The sequence below is a fragment of the Delphinus delphis genome, chromosome 9, assembly GCF_949987515.2.
Source record: "Delphinus delphis chromosome 9, mDelDel1.2, whole genome shotgun sequence".
Classification (NCBI taxonomy): domain Eukaryota; kingdom Metazoa; phylum Chordata; class Mammalia; order Artiodactyla; family Delphinidae; genus Delphinus; species Delphinus delphis.
This window is the reverse complement of record NC_082691.1, coordinates 22,293,848-22,306,384: the sequence shown is the minus strand read 5'-3', so window position 1 is coordinate 22,306,384 and position 12,537 is coordinate 22,293,848. Positions and strand designations below refer to the sequence as shown.

Here is a 12,537-nt window from a genome sequence, read left to right as displayed (position 1 = left end):
AGGCACTATGGATATATAAGTTTGATATGGTTATGTTAGTATTTCAACAAAATCATTCTGGAAGGAAGCTGTGTAGAGAACTGGTTAGTACGAGGCTAAACTAAAAGTAAAGAGACCTGGGACTTCCCTGGAGGTCCAGTGGTTAAGACTCTATGCTTCCACTGCAGGGGGCTCACATTCCATCCCTGGCGGGAGAACTAAGATCCCATATGCCGCGCGGCCAGAAAAAAAAAGTAGAGACTAGTGACAATAAGGAAATGATGAGGGCATGAAATAAGTCAGTGGCAATGAGCATTTCTTAAATTTATTTATTTATTTATTTAATGTTTTTCTTTGGCTGCGTTGGGTCTTCGTTGCTGCACGCGGGCTTTCTCTAGTTGTGGGCAATGAGCGTTTGTATTTTAACTTGGGGTAGGTGTTGGGATAGGGCATGATTAAAAGATAGATAATTAGTAGAGAGAATAATCAGATGCAGTGATGGATTGGACATGAAAGGTATGGGGAGTAAAAGAGTAAGGATGTTCCATGATTCTTGGCTTGAACATCAGAACCATTCATTAAAACAGGGAATACAAGCGGAGAACAAGAAGATATGTTTAATTTTTCAACATATGGTACATTTAGACATTCAGTGACCAAAAGGTAGATTGGTAGGCAATGTGATTAATACATAGAATCAACATTTAGGGGATCTGTGTAAATTAAGCTGCTCTATCTACCAGGATTACTTGCAATTAAAGCCTTCTCTGTAACTGTACAATTAACTGCACAATGGCTTTTCTCTGTTAAAAGAACTTGAGGAGTAAGAAGGTAGTTAAAAGAGTTGAGAAGATAAGTCCCTTTCCCTATATACTTAATTCACAGTACAAGAGACCCAATTTCAGTGATCTTTTTACTGTCATTTCGAAAAGCAAAACCCTATTTATTTGCTCTATTTGGTTTAATGAGTCTGACCTCCTTTCTTCAGAAAAAAAATTGAGAACGTGAAGCTCGCTCCCTATCTTTTCCCTTTTTTTGTTGTATGTGGCTGCAATGATTCAATTCTTTATTCAACACTGCCTGTTACCTATGTAACATCCATTGCCTCCTTTTAAGGTTTTCTTTGTTTGCCATTTTCGGCCTTTCCTTACTCTATTTGAGAATTGTATTTTTTTAAAAAGTATACCTGCTCAACTTAGTTGAACAATTGCAGCAATCTTTTTTTTTTTTGAGCAAGTCTTATAAGCCAGGCAATGAATCAAGTGCTTCACATATATTAGCTCATTTAGTTTTCAAAATCTTGCAAAGTAGATATCCCCATTTTATGATTAGATAAAACTGAGCATCAAAAAGATTACATAATGAGGGGACTCCCTGGTGGCGCAATGGTGAAGAATCCGCCTGGCTATGCAGGGGACACGGGTTCGAGCCCTGGTCCAGGAAGATCCCACGTGTCGCCAAGCAACTAAGCCCGCGAGCCACAACTACTGAGCTTGCCCTCTAGAGCCCAACAGCCAGAACTACTGAAGCCTGCGTGCCACAAATACTGAAGCCCATGTGCCTAGAGCCCATGCTCAACAAGAAAAGCCACCACAATAAGAAGCCCACGCACCACAACAAAGAGTAGCCCCACGCGCAGCAACGAAGACCCAACGCAGCCAAAAGTAATAAATAAAATTTTTTTTTAAAAAGAAAAGATTACATAATGAGCCCAAAGTTAGAAGACTGGTGGACTGTAGAATTGAAACTTGAACCTAGGTCTGTAGAGCACCAAAACTTGTGCCACATAACTTTCATAAGCTTTTTGCTACCTGTAAGAGACATTTTACTGAATGTATGACTAAGGTGCTTTCATTCATGAAACAAACATGAGTGCCTACTACATGTCTTCAAACTTTCTGTAGATACACTTTTAATAGTCCCTTCCCCTACTGTTTTTGAAACTGGAAAGCTGCATACAGTACACTTTTTTTGCCTTTACTTCCTCTCATTAAATGTCAAATTTAATCATGTTACGATTATTATCAGGTTGTGGTTCAGGCACCGCCATTTCCTGCTTTAGTTCCTGTTCAAAATGAAGTCCAGCATATTTTCTTTCCTAGTCCTCTAAAATTACCTGTTCTAGGAAGTAATTTTTTTTTCTCATCTGAAAACTCACCTCTATTATTTTGTGTCATTTTAGTAATTTACATGAAGCTAACAAGTTGGGACTAAAAATGCAGCTTTCCTAAATGTCACTTAATATTTTCAACTTAGTCATATGATTCTGGTTATAAAGGGATCCACATTTATAAATCCAATGTGACATATATGGAATCTAAAAAAAAATGGTTCTGATGAACCTAACGGCAGGAAAGGAATAAAGACTCAGATGTAGAGAATCGACTTGAGGACATAGGGAGGGGGAAGGGTAAGCTGGAACAAAGTGAAAGAGTAGCACTGACATATACACACTACCAAATGTAAAATAGATAGCTAGTGGCAAGCAGCCACATAGCACAGGGAGAGGAGCTCGGTGCTTTGTGACCACCTAGAGGTGTGGGATAGGGAGGGTGGGAGGGAGACGCAAGAGGGAGGAGATGTGGCAATATATGTATACGTATAGCTGATTCACTTTGTTATACAGCAGAAACTAACACAACATTGTAAAGCAATTATACTCCAATAAAGATGTTAAAAATAAATAAATAAATAAATAAATAAATCCAATGGGAGTATTTACGGTTCTGTGCTAACCCGAGGGGAAGACGTAACCATGGGACTTTTTCTTAGATTTTTCAAGGACAGTCTCAATTTAAAACATTCTGTCCAACAGTCACATCTCAAGTTTCAGTTCAGAAAAGACAGTCAAAGGGTATACATATGCAAAGGGTAGTTTGCAATACTGACTCTATATGGCAATAGAGTAGGTAAGGGGGGGTGGTTAAGGGAAGGCAATCAATCACTTAAGACTCTTCTTTACTTTACCTTACTTTAATTTTTTTGGCCGAGCCATGCATCCTGCAGATCTTAGTTCTCAACTAGGGATTGAACCCAGGGCCTCTGCAGTGGAAGCACGGAGTCCTAACCATTGGACCTCCAGGGAATTCCCAAGATTCTTCTTTTTTAAATAATCCCAAAACACACCTCACAAATTTGGTGCAATTGCCTTAGTCTTCTTTTACAGCTTAGAATGAAGTATCCCAATGAAATAATGAAATAGTTGCTTGCCTGAACATGTTTGGAAATGAAATTTTAACTGACAGTAGGGAAAATAAGTATTCAAAGGTAAATATTAAATAAAAATGTAACAATGCACAAACTCTTGAGATATTCCTATAATTTCAGTATCTAAGTATGCAATTTATAACCACTAAAATTGTCCAGCCACATTTCTATACAATTATCATTTAAATTTGGCCTTCAAAAATACTTTCTATACAGAGCCACAATTACTTGCCATTCCCTCAACAATCCATATTCCGGTTCTCCTGCCCCCAGTTCTGTGTGTTCTGTGTTTGATGCCTTCCCTCCCCACTAATCAAAATTATCAGTCACATTTTTAGGTTCCAGAGATAGCTCCCTGCTAAACCTCCAACCCCTTCTCAACTCTGTTCAATTTATTTTTTCCTTCTTCTTTATTCAGGGCTTACCAATGTGACAATACTTTACATATTTTGTTTAATACTAATACTCCCCTTTGAAACATTATTCTCTCCACTTAACAGATAAGGAAACTAAAGATGAAAAAGGTTTGGTATCATGTTCAAGGTCACAAATCAAAACAGGAATTCAAACGCTGGTCTGTCTGAATTTTAACTGAATTCTCTTTCCATGAAACCACACACTCTACGGCACTCTCTTATAGTATATACTGCATTGTGTTACCATTATTCGTTCAAATATCTCTCTCTCCCACTACAGGGATGTTCCTCAAAGACAGGGAAGGTTACTCCATCCTTACCTCCCAGCAACACTCAACAGAGCCTATTATACAACGATCTCAAAGCGTTACTGAATATTCAGTTTATGGTTTTGCAGCATTATTTTCCATTGATTACTCTCCTTCAACCAAATCTCTATGAAGCCATTTTTACTGTGATGGGAAAGCACAACAGCTTGGAATATAAGCTTTGTAATCAGATTGATTAGATGTAAATTCCACCTCCACCAACTTATTAGCTGAGAAATCTTGAACACATGAGTTAACCTACATTAACTCATGGGAGGACAGTAATCACAGTAGCTACCTCCTAGGATTAAAAGGATTAAATGAGGTAACATAGACAATCCTCATCTTTTCCTACGTGCTACCCTAAATTTTCTTCGGCTCAGTCTAGTGTAGCCTTTTTCAGTACAAATTCCTTATAATCTTGATATTACTCAGCCATAATAAAGAATAAAATAATGCCACTTGCAGCAACATGGATGGACCTAGAGATTATTGTACTTAGTGAAGTTAAGTCAGACAAGATAAATATCACATGATACCGCTTATACGTGGAATCTTAAAAAAGGGTACAAATGAACTTATCTACAAAAGAGAAATAGAGTTACAGATGTGGAAAACAAACTTATGTTTACCAGGGGGTGTATATTGGAAGACTGGGATTGACATATACACACTACTATATATAAAATAGATAGCTAATAAGGACCTATTATGTACCACAGGGAACTCTACTCAATACTCTGTAATGGCCTATATAGGAAAAGAATCTAAAAAAGAGTGGCTATATGTATAACTGATTCACTTTCCTGTACACCTGAAACTAACACAACACTGTAAATCAACTATACTCCAATAAAAACTTTAAAAAAAATTTCCTTGCAATTTTGAATGAAATGGACTAGCCAAAAAGGTTCATGGTTTAAAAATTGCTCAGGTCACTTACTTGACTTTTAGGGCCAACTGTCCAGTGCCAGTCTGGACTCAAAAAAAGTTTATTCTTGGAGGCTTGACTATGCAAGAGTGCCCCCACTGTATACTATATTTTATTTGTTCACCACATTTTCAAGCCCTACCAGCAAGTTTGAAAATTGGAACACAGACACTTCCTATTTTACTACCACCTAACTTAATACTACCTGATGCAGGAACACAACTAACCTGTGTGAGAGGCAGGCTATTTCCCCTGCAAGAAAACGCTCCTGGAACCACCTGTGTCTGGTCTCAGGCATGGCTCATTCTCACCACACCTCCATATTGGTCTGGAATCTAGAGGCTAAGCCACTACACCTGACAGAGGATACCCATTTCCTTCTCTTAAACTTACCAACCCTTACTCCAAAAAGTTAGGATTTTATATTGTTATGCTATTTTACGGCTCTTTAGGCTAAAGTGCCTAGTTTCCAAATTATCAGAATTCCCCCTTAAAATTTTAAAAATCTATGAAAAAGCCCAGTTTTGGAGAAAAAAGTTTTTAAAAATACATAATCCCTAGAAACAAGAGCAAACACTAAGGCTATAACCAGTCTCAAAGGGGAAAAAAAAAGAAAAATCTTCAAATGCTTAGTTGGCTAAAGCTAACCAAAAGCTCTAAAATCAAAGTACCATAAATAACAACCAATCTCAAAGTAAACAGAATATACCATTAACAAAGTGAGCAAGTGTGAATAACAAAATACCTAACACATTCACCACGAATTTTAAAATTACTTGGTATGTAGATACAGAGATTAATAAATTGTTCCAGATTCTGTACTTCCCTAGACAGTATATGTTGTTATAAAGCAGGGCCTTTTTTGGCCGGGCTAAAAATTAAAAGGGTGACAGATTAGTGACAGAATAATCTCTTAAGTTCTACAAGGAGGTGTTGCGTTAGAAAGCCATGACTCGAAGGAACAATACCAGAACACTGGCTGTCAACATCAGGCAGATAAAAATAAGAAAAGGTGAAGCACGCTGATGGACCGCGGCATTGTTTCCAGACAAGAAATATCCCTTTAAGGCCCATGCCAAGGATTTCAGCGCCAGCTCCGCAGTCAGTGCTGGAATCAGAAAACTAAACTGTTGCCCGCTCAGTGGGAGCAGGGCAGCGACCCCCTCCAGTCGGCGTCCAGCGCGCGCAGGGTCGCCCCCTCCTCCCGAGCCCGCTCCTCCGACTGCTAGCTGGCCGCTCCCCGCCGACCCCGGCTCGGCCACCCGATGACCCCGCACTCCCTCCAGGACCCGACGCGCCCCAAACATAGCGCCAGGGGAAGGAAGCGAAGGAGAGGAGACTTGGGAGGGGGCGGAGGGGCGGGAGGCGGCGCTGGGCTTCGGCCCATCACCATCAAGGCTCGAGGACAGCGCGGGTTCGGGAGGAGGGAGGCTGAGCCTCCGCCACCGGCCAAATGATAGCGTCCCGGAGCGCAGGTGCCGGCGGCTGCCGAGGAAGTCACGGGCCGGGAGGACTACGCGATGCCCCCACACCCCCCACCTCCATACCACCCGCCGCTCTTCTCCTCCCTCGTCCAGCTTCATCCTCCGCTTCTGTCAGAACCCAACGACCTCCACGCGGCCCGCCTCAGCGCGGAGGTGATGCCGGTTCTTACCGTAGGAAAGGGCGCCGCGCCGCTAGGAGGCGGCTGGAGTGCGCGCGGGAGACACCGAGGCAAACGCCGCCGCCGCCGCCGCCACGGGAGCCTGACGAGCCACAACGAAGCAACCCGCGGGCGCACTGCCTCCAGAGCCGTCGCCCCACCCCCTCTCCCGCAGGATTTGGCGCCGGAGCCTGCAGTCTCCGCGCGCTGACTGGGAGAGCGAGGGGAGGGGCGGGGCGCCCCGCGGAGGCGGGGCGGAGCGCTGGCAAGTCTGATTGGCATCTGTGCGCCCAATGGGACCGCGGACGCTCCCGGCTATGCTTAGACTGACTTTCCTCCTAGCCCGTAGCAGTAGAGAGGCGGGCCTACTGGCTTCTTTTATTGCCGCCTTTTTGACAAACCCGATCGCACGGAAAAGTCGGTTGGTTGGCACTGGCGGCCAAATGGTCCAATTACCGCAGGGAAGGGGGCCTCTGAACCCAGATTGGCGTTCTCTCTACCTATAGGGTAAGCCCAGGGCGGTGAGACCCTGCCCCGGATGTGGGCGCGGCCCCGAGGTAGACCTGAGAGAGGTTCCACTGTGGTTGTTTGGAGAGGCGGAACTGAGGTCTTTTTCTTGATTATCATGTGACGGATTCTGGATTTAATGGGGGAAAAAGCGTGGTGGAAAAGGCCAAGGATCCAAACTGGCGAATTTCCTAATCTTCGCGCCCCTCTGCGCTCTCCAGCCAGCGGCGCTGCCAGGTGAGTTCGGGGCTCCAACGAGCCGGCATCCTCCGAAGTGCACTCGCCCCCCGCGCCCCCCACCCCCCGGTGCCCTGGCCTCCAGATGCTTCCGTGGGCCGTGTCGCCGTCCCTCATCCCCTCACCCCCTCACACTCCCGGTCCCAAACGCACATACACCTCTTGGCACCGGGATTCTGTTTGCATTGTGGATCATATTGTACAAGAACTGCGTTCAACTCCAGAATGTACTGGTCCCACAGTGCAGAATGGGGGGAGTCCGGATAGGGCACCGTTGGCGGACCGTCGGCATTCGAAGACGAAGGGCAAGGATAGTTTAGGAACGCCCTGAAGTTCTGAGACAAGTAGGCCCGAAAATCAGGTAAGTGTAAGCACAACGCTGTTCCTTTGAAGGACGGTCAGGTTGGCCAAGGCTTTTGCAGCAGGAGCCTTTAGAAAGTGACTCATTGTTTAGAATAGCTCTGTATTGGGGGCCCATTAAACAAAACTGTCTTCGGGATGGGGCGAGTTCACTGGGAAGTGTACTGGCAGTCGCGAGAGAAGGGAAATGCGAGATGGTGTGGCAAGCACCATGGACAAATGATCAAGCCCACACACCTGGTACCGAGACGTTGAACTGTGGGCAGGGGGCCTTTAGATTGCCATTTAGGGGAAGCGCAGGTTTTAACAATGGATAAGCATATACTTAACTATCTTGCAGGTGCAAGAAATAACCACCTCAAATGAGAAATACTTGAACAAATTTTTGTTTTGGAGTATGCAGCTCCCTCCACCCTGCCCCCCCCCACCGCCCTTCTTTAAGAAGAAAGTAGTAGTAGGAAACAAATATAATAAGTTAACAGAGATTTATTAATAAATTAATGAAATCGGAGTTGTAGGTCATCACTGAACCCCAGCATCCATAATCCTTCAAGTGTCATTTAAATATCAACAGAGTGCTTCCCAATCGAGGGCATTTTAGTAAAAGTGCATACAAAAGTTTGTTGCATCCCACATAATAGAACTTGTAGCCACAAGACTGTGTTCTTTGCAGCCTTTTCACCTCCAGTCTTCAAGTACCTATGTTGAATGCAGCTCCCTTCCTGTGACCAGTTGCTACTCAGTTCTTTACGAGAAAAAATGAAGCTTGACTCATCCAGTGGCTGGCTGATGGAAAAGTTACGTTTAAGCAACTGTATTATCGTAAACCTTTTAAAAGTCCATAAAAATGGCCAGATCGATTGGAAATGGAAATTGAGCAAATTCAATTTACAGTGTGAAACCCATCTGTAGTTACTAATCAGTACGCACCTCTCCACCTCTTCTTCCAAAGTCAGTCCCACATTCCACAATGGCAGCCTCTGGCCAGGAAAGGAGACCAGCACGGAAAATGCCTTCCTGGGAGCAAAAGCATCTGTTTTTCGTAGTGCAGTATGAAGTATCTGCCAGCCAAGTAAACAAGTTGAGTGCAGGCAGATGGGTATAAGAGAAAGAAGGGAGCTAGGAGATTCATAGGTCACTATTGAAATGCAACAGATATATACTCTTGCACCATGACAGTCACCCACTGTTTGAAGTAGTAGAGATGTAGCAATCAAAGTTAGTTCTAAAATATAATTACTTAAAACATGATAGTCTAGGGCATTTGATTTATCTAGCCAGCTTCCTCCCCTTTTCCCTGTTTCTTATCTTCCTGCATTTTTACTCCTATCACCCATGCTTTTGTTACCATACCCATTACCTTCTGATCTTTTCCTGTTGCCATCAAGTGTCCTCTCTCATCCTCAATCTATCACTGCCCAGTGGCTTATTTCCCTCTGTTTATAATCATACTTAGATTCCTACTTTACTGAAAATTTGTTCTTGATCCTTCTTTTTTTTTTTTTTTTTTTTTTTTGTGATACGCGGGCCTCTCAATGTTGTGGCCTCTCCCGTTGCGGAGCACAGGCTCCGGACGCTCAGCCTCAGCGGCCATGGCTCACGGGCACAACCGCTCCGCGGCATGTGGGATCTTCCCGGACCGGGGCACGAACCCGTGTCCCCTGCATCGGCAGGCGGACTCTCAACCACTGCGCCACCAGGGAAGCCCTTGATCCTTCCTTTGTCATCCTCATTGTATGTCTGACCTTTCATCTTCTTTTCTCCAAATGTTTCAAAGGAATAAAATGTTGTCAACTGTTTGCATTTCATTATCTTCTGTTAACTCCTCACCCAACTTCATGCAGCCTGGCTTCTGATTTCCCATTCTATTTACCCTTTTCCCATTGGTCACAAGGTTGATAAAAAAACGTGAGTAAGTATGGAACATACTGTAAACCTATAATGTGAAGATTAAATAAGTGCTTATACCTAAGTATTATAGATGAATGCATTCCTATCAAAATTCCAAGTTTTTAAGAACTAGTGATTTTAGCATTGAAAAACGTGGAAGGTCAAAATAGTAGAAAATATTCTGGAAAAGAAAATGGTAAATAGGTACTAGACCTCACAGATATTAGAACATATCCAGTAACAGTCATACAGTACTAGTACAAAACAGAAATATAGATCAGTTTTACAAAGCTGGAAAGAGCCAGCTTTGTAAACCAGGAATAGAAAAATTTTTTTCTGGTATCAAAACAATCTTGACTTTTTTTCCTTCTCTTAGGGTATATTTCCCTTTTTTCGACTCTGCAACAGCCTCTTTAAACTGTTTAAATGAGAATGTCCTTGGCTCAGAGAGTACTACTCACCTGGCTTTTCACATTACTCTTCTTGATCATGTTGGTGTTGAAACTGGATGAGAAGGCACCTTGGAACTGGTTCCTCATATTTATTCCAGTCTGGATATTTGATACTATCCTTCTTGTCATGCTGATTGTGAAAATGGCTGGGCGATGTAAGTCTGGCTTTGACCCTCGACATGGATCACACAATATTAAAAAAAAAGCCTGGTACCTCATTGCAATGTTACTTAAATTAGCCTTCTGCCTTGCACTCTGTGCTAAACTGGAACAGTTTACTACCATGAATCTGTCCTATGTCTTCATTCCTTTATGGGCCTTACTGGCTGGGGCTTTGATAGAGCTTGGATATAACGTCTTTTTTGTGAGAGACTGACTTCTAAGGACATCATCTCATTTTATTGCTGTTCAACAAGCTATCATTAAAGTGTTCTGAATCCTTGCAAGCTTGAAGAATGCCAGAGAACTGAGAAAAATATCAAATGTAATTTTATACTGCTTCCATAAAGTAGTCGTGGTGAATCATGGACTTCTAGTCAACCCAAAACTTAATTATTCAGTATTTGAGTTATTAGTACCCTTATTGTCCTATGTAAATAAAGTTTGTTTTGGATCTTATTTTTCTACTTGACTATTGAATAATGTTTTAAGTATGTGATCAATATTTAAAGTAAATATAAAGCTTTTAATCGACATATTTGGGTAGAAGTTTAATATATCATGGCCCCATTACTACCATAGTAAATAGTGCTTCTCGATTATGAAGGAAAAACAGTTACTGAAATAATTAGGGGTGCCACTTCATGTTTACATTCAGAAAGAATCTGAGAGTTCGACAGTTTTTTATCTAGGCTAAGTTCATTGTTACCTCTGCCTTCTATTTGAAACAAATAAACTAGAGGTAGCATATTAAAACAGAGCAGAAGCTTGCCTCTTTCTAATGTTAGGGGAACTATACATCCCAGTTATGTCAGGAAAGTCCAGTTTATGCCTATTGTCCTGGGGTCTCAGGGAGTTAGTTCCCCTTTCATTCTTAGAAGTGTCCTGGTTTGATAAATTATAGATCACCCTACGAGGGTACTTAACCAATTCCAGTGAAGTGTAGGTGGCAGTACTTACAAGAAAGAGTCCTAAGTGTCTTATAACCCTAAAGCAGGGTCAGGGTGATGTTCTTGCCCTATACAGCCCTCACTTAGCTTTGGGAGTATCTAAAGGAGTATTTTGTTCATTTAAAAAATATCTAACAAAAAAGTGGTTTCTGGCTGCTAATACTTGAGAGGATTGCTTAAATATAGCATTTTGGTCTAGTTCTCCTTTGTAAAGACAGATAATATGACAAAGTTTCAGCCACAACACTACAAATTAATACTGCTTAACTCTTTGTTTGAAACTACAGAGGTAGGGTAAATAAATAAAAAACTGATCAGTTACAGATATTTCCCTGTCTTATAATTGGTATATATTAGTATTTGGGGTATATAAAAATAGGATTAAGAAGGATAGTTAATATGGGGAACATAATGTTCCAAGACTTGATCAGGTATTCCTAATTCAATTGAGAGATCTAAACTATTTGGTCACTGGAATCTATTATTAATACAGTCAAAGCAGAAGAAAGCTGTAATCTCTGTGAGAAACCAGATAGGAGGGTTTTGTAGTTCAGGAAAACCTGTAGTTGTGAAAGTATCATCTAAGTATAATCTCTCACAGAGAAAAGAAGGAACAGCACCACATGTAAACAATCAGCTAGGCCAGGAGTCAGCAAAGTACTTCTGTAAAGGGCTATATAGTAAATACTTAAAGTTTTGTGGGCCATATGGTTTCTGTCACAACTACTCGGCTCTTGTGGTGAGAAAGCAGCCATAGACTATGGCTATGTCCCAATAAAACTATTTGTGGACAATGAAATTTAAATTTTGTATGATTGCCACATATCACAACATATTATTCTTTTGATTTTTGTTTCAACCGTTTAAAACTGTAAAAACCTTTCATGCCTTACAGGCTATACAAAAAGCAGGTAGTGGCCTAAATATGGCCTATTGGCAGTAGTTTCCTGACCCCTGAGCTAGGCCATGAAACAAGCAAAAGCAGAAATTCTATATGACATTACTAAGAGGAAATGTGGGACTGGTCTCCAAGGAAAAGAGAAGTTCGGTAAGAATTATATGTAAAAAGGCAACACAATAACCAACTTGTTCACACATGAGGATCAATCAATTGTAAGAGTATCTGAAAGAGTCCCAGGAAGTAGAACTCTTCTTACTTAACTTGGTATACTGCCACACTAAATAAACAACCTGAAGCAGCAGTAAGTTATTGATGTGTGCCTCCCCGATTTGGACACCAGATGTGTGTGTTTTTTCCCTACATCACCAAGGAATTAACTCAGTTCTGACACTATCTGGAGATAGCATCAGATACCACAAGTTAAGGGTTCAGTCCCAGAAAACTGCACGTGCCCCCCACCCCCTCTGCAACTTCAGATGCCAGGCACAAATTCAGGTTGTCACCTTGCTTCTGACCTACCGCCTCTAGAATGGAGGTTCCCATGACCCTCTCCTTGAATTTGATTAATTTGCTAGAGCAGCTCACATAACTCAGAGAA

The 12,537-nt window shown here is 42.0% G+C and overlaps 2 protein-coding genes across 2 annotated transcripts in view; one reads left to right on the top strand and one right to left on the bottom strand.

Moving 5' to 3' along the window:
* Positions 1 to 6,605, bottom strand: part of PHTF2 (putative homeodomain transcription factor 2) — a 163,112-nt gene extending 156,507 nt beyond the window's left edge. The window contains exon 1 of the mRNA XM_060020316.1: positions 6,496 to 6,605. The gene's annotated coding sequence lies outside the window, so the exon portion shown is untranslated. The remainder of the gene's footprint in view (positions 1 to 6,495) is intronic.
* Positions 6,606 to 7,045: 440 nt separating this feature from the next.
* TMEM60 (transmembrane protein 60) lies at positions 7,046 to 10,722 on the top strand. Its single transcript, XM_060019857.1, has 2 exons — positions 7,046 to 7,227; positions 9,854 to 10,722. Exon 2 carries the CDS (start codon positions 9,904 to 9,906, stop codon positions 10,303 to 10,305), a length of 402 nt encoding a protein of 133 aa, XP_059875840.1. The 5' UTR covers positions 7,046 to 7,227; positions 9,854 to 9,903; the 3' UTR covers positions 10,306 to 10,722.
* The last annotated feature ends 1,815 nt before the right edge of the window (positions 10,723 to 12,537 follow it).

Excerpts from the sequence above, each read along its gene's own strand:
- TMEM60 (XM_060019857.1), top strand. The coding sequence starts at position 9,904 with ATGAGAATGTCCTTGGCTCAGAGAGTACTACTCACCTGGCTTTTCACA.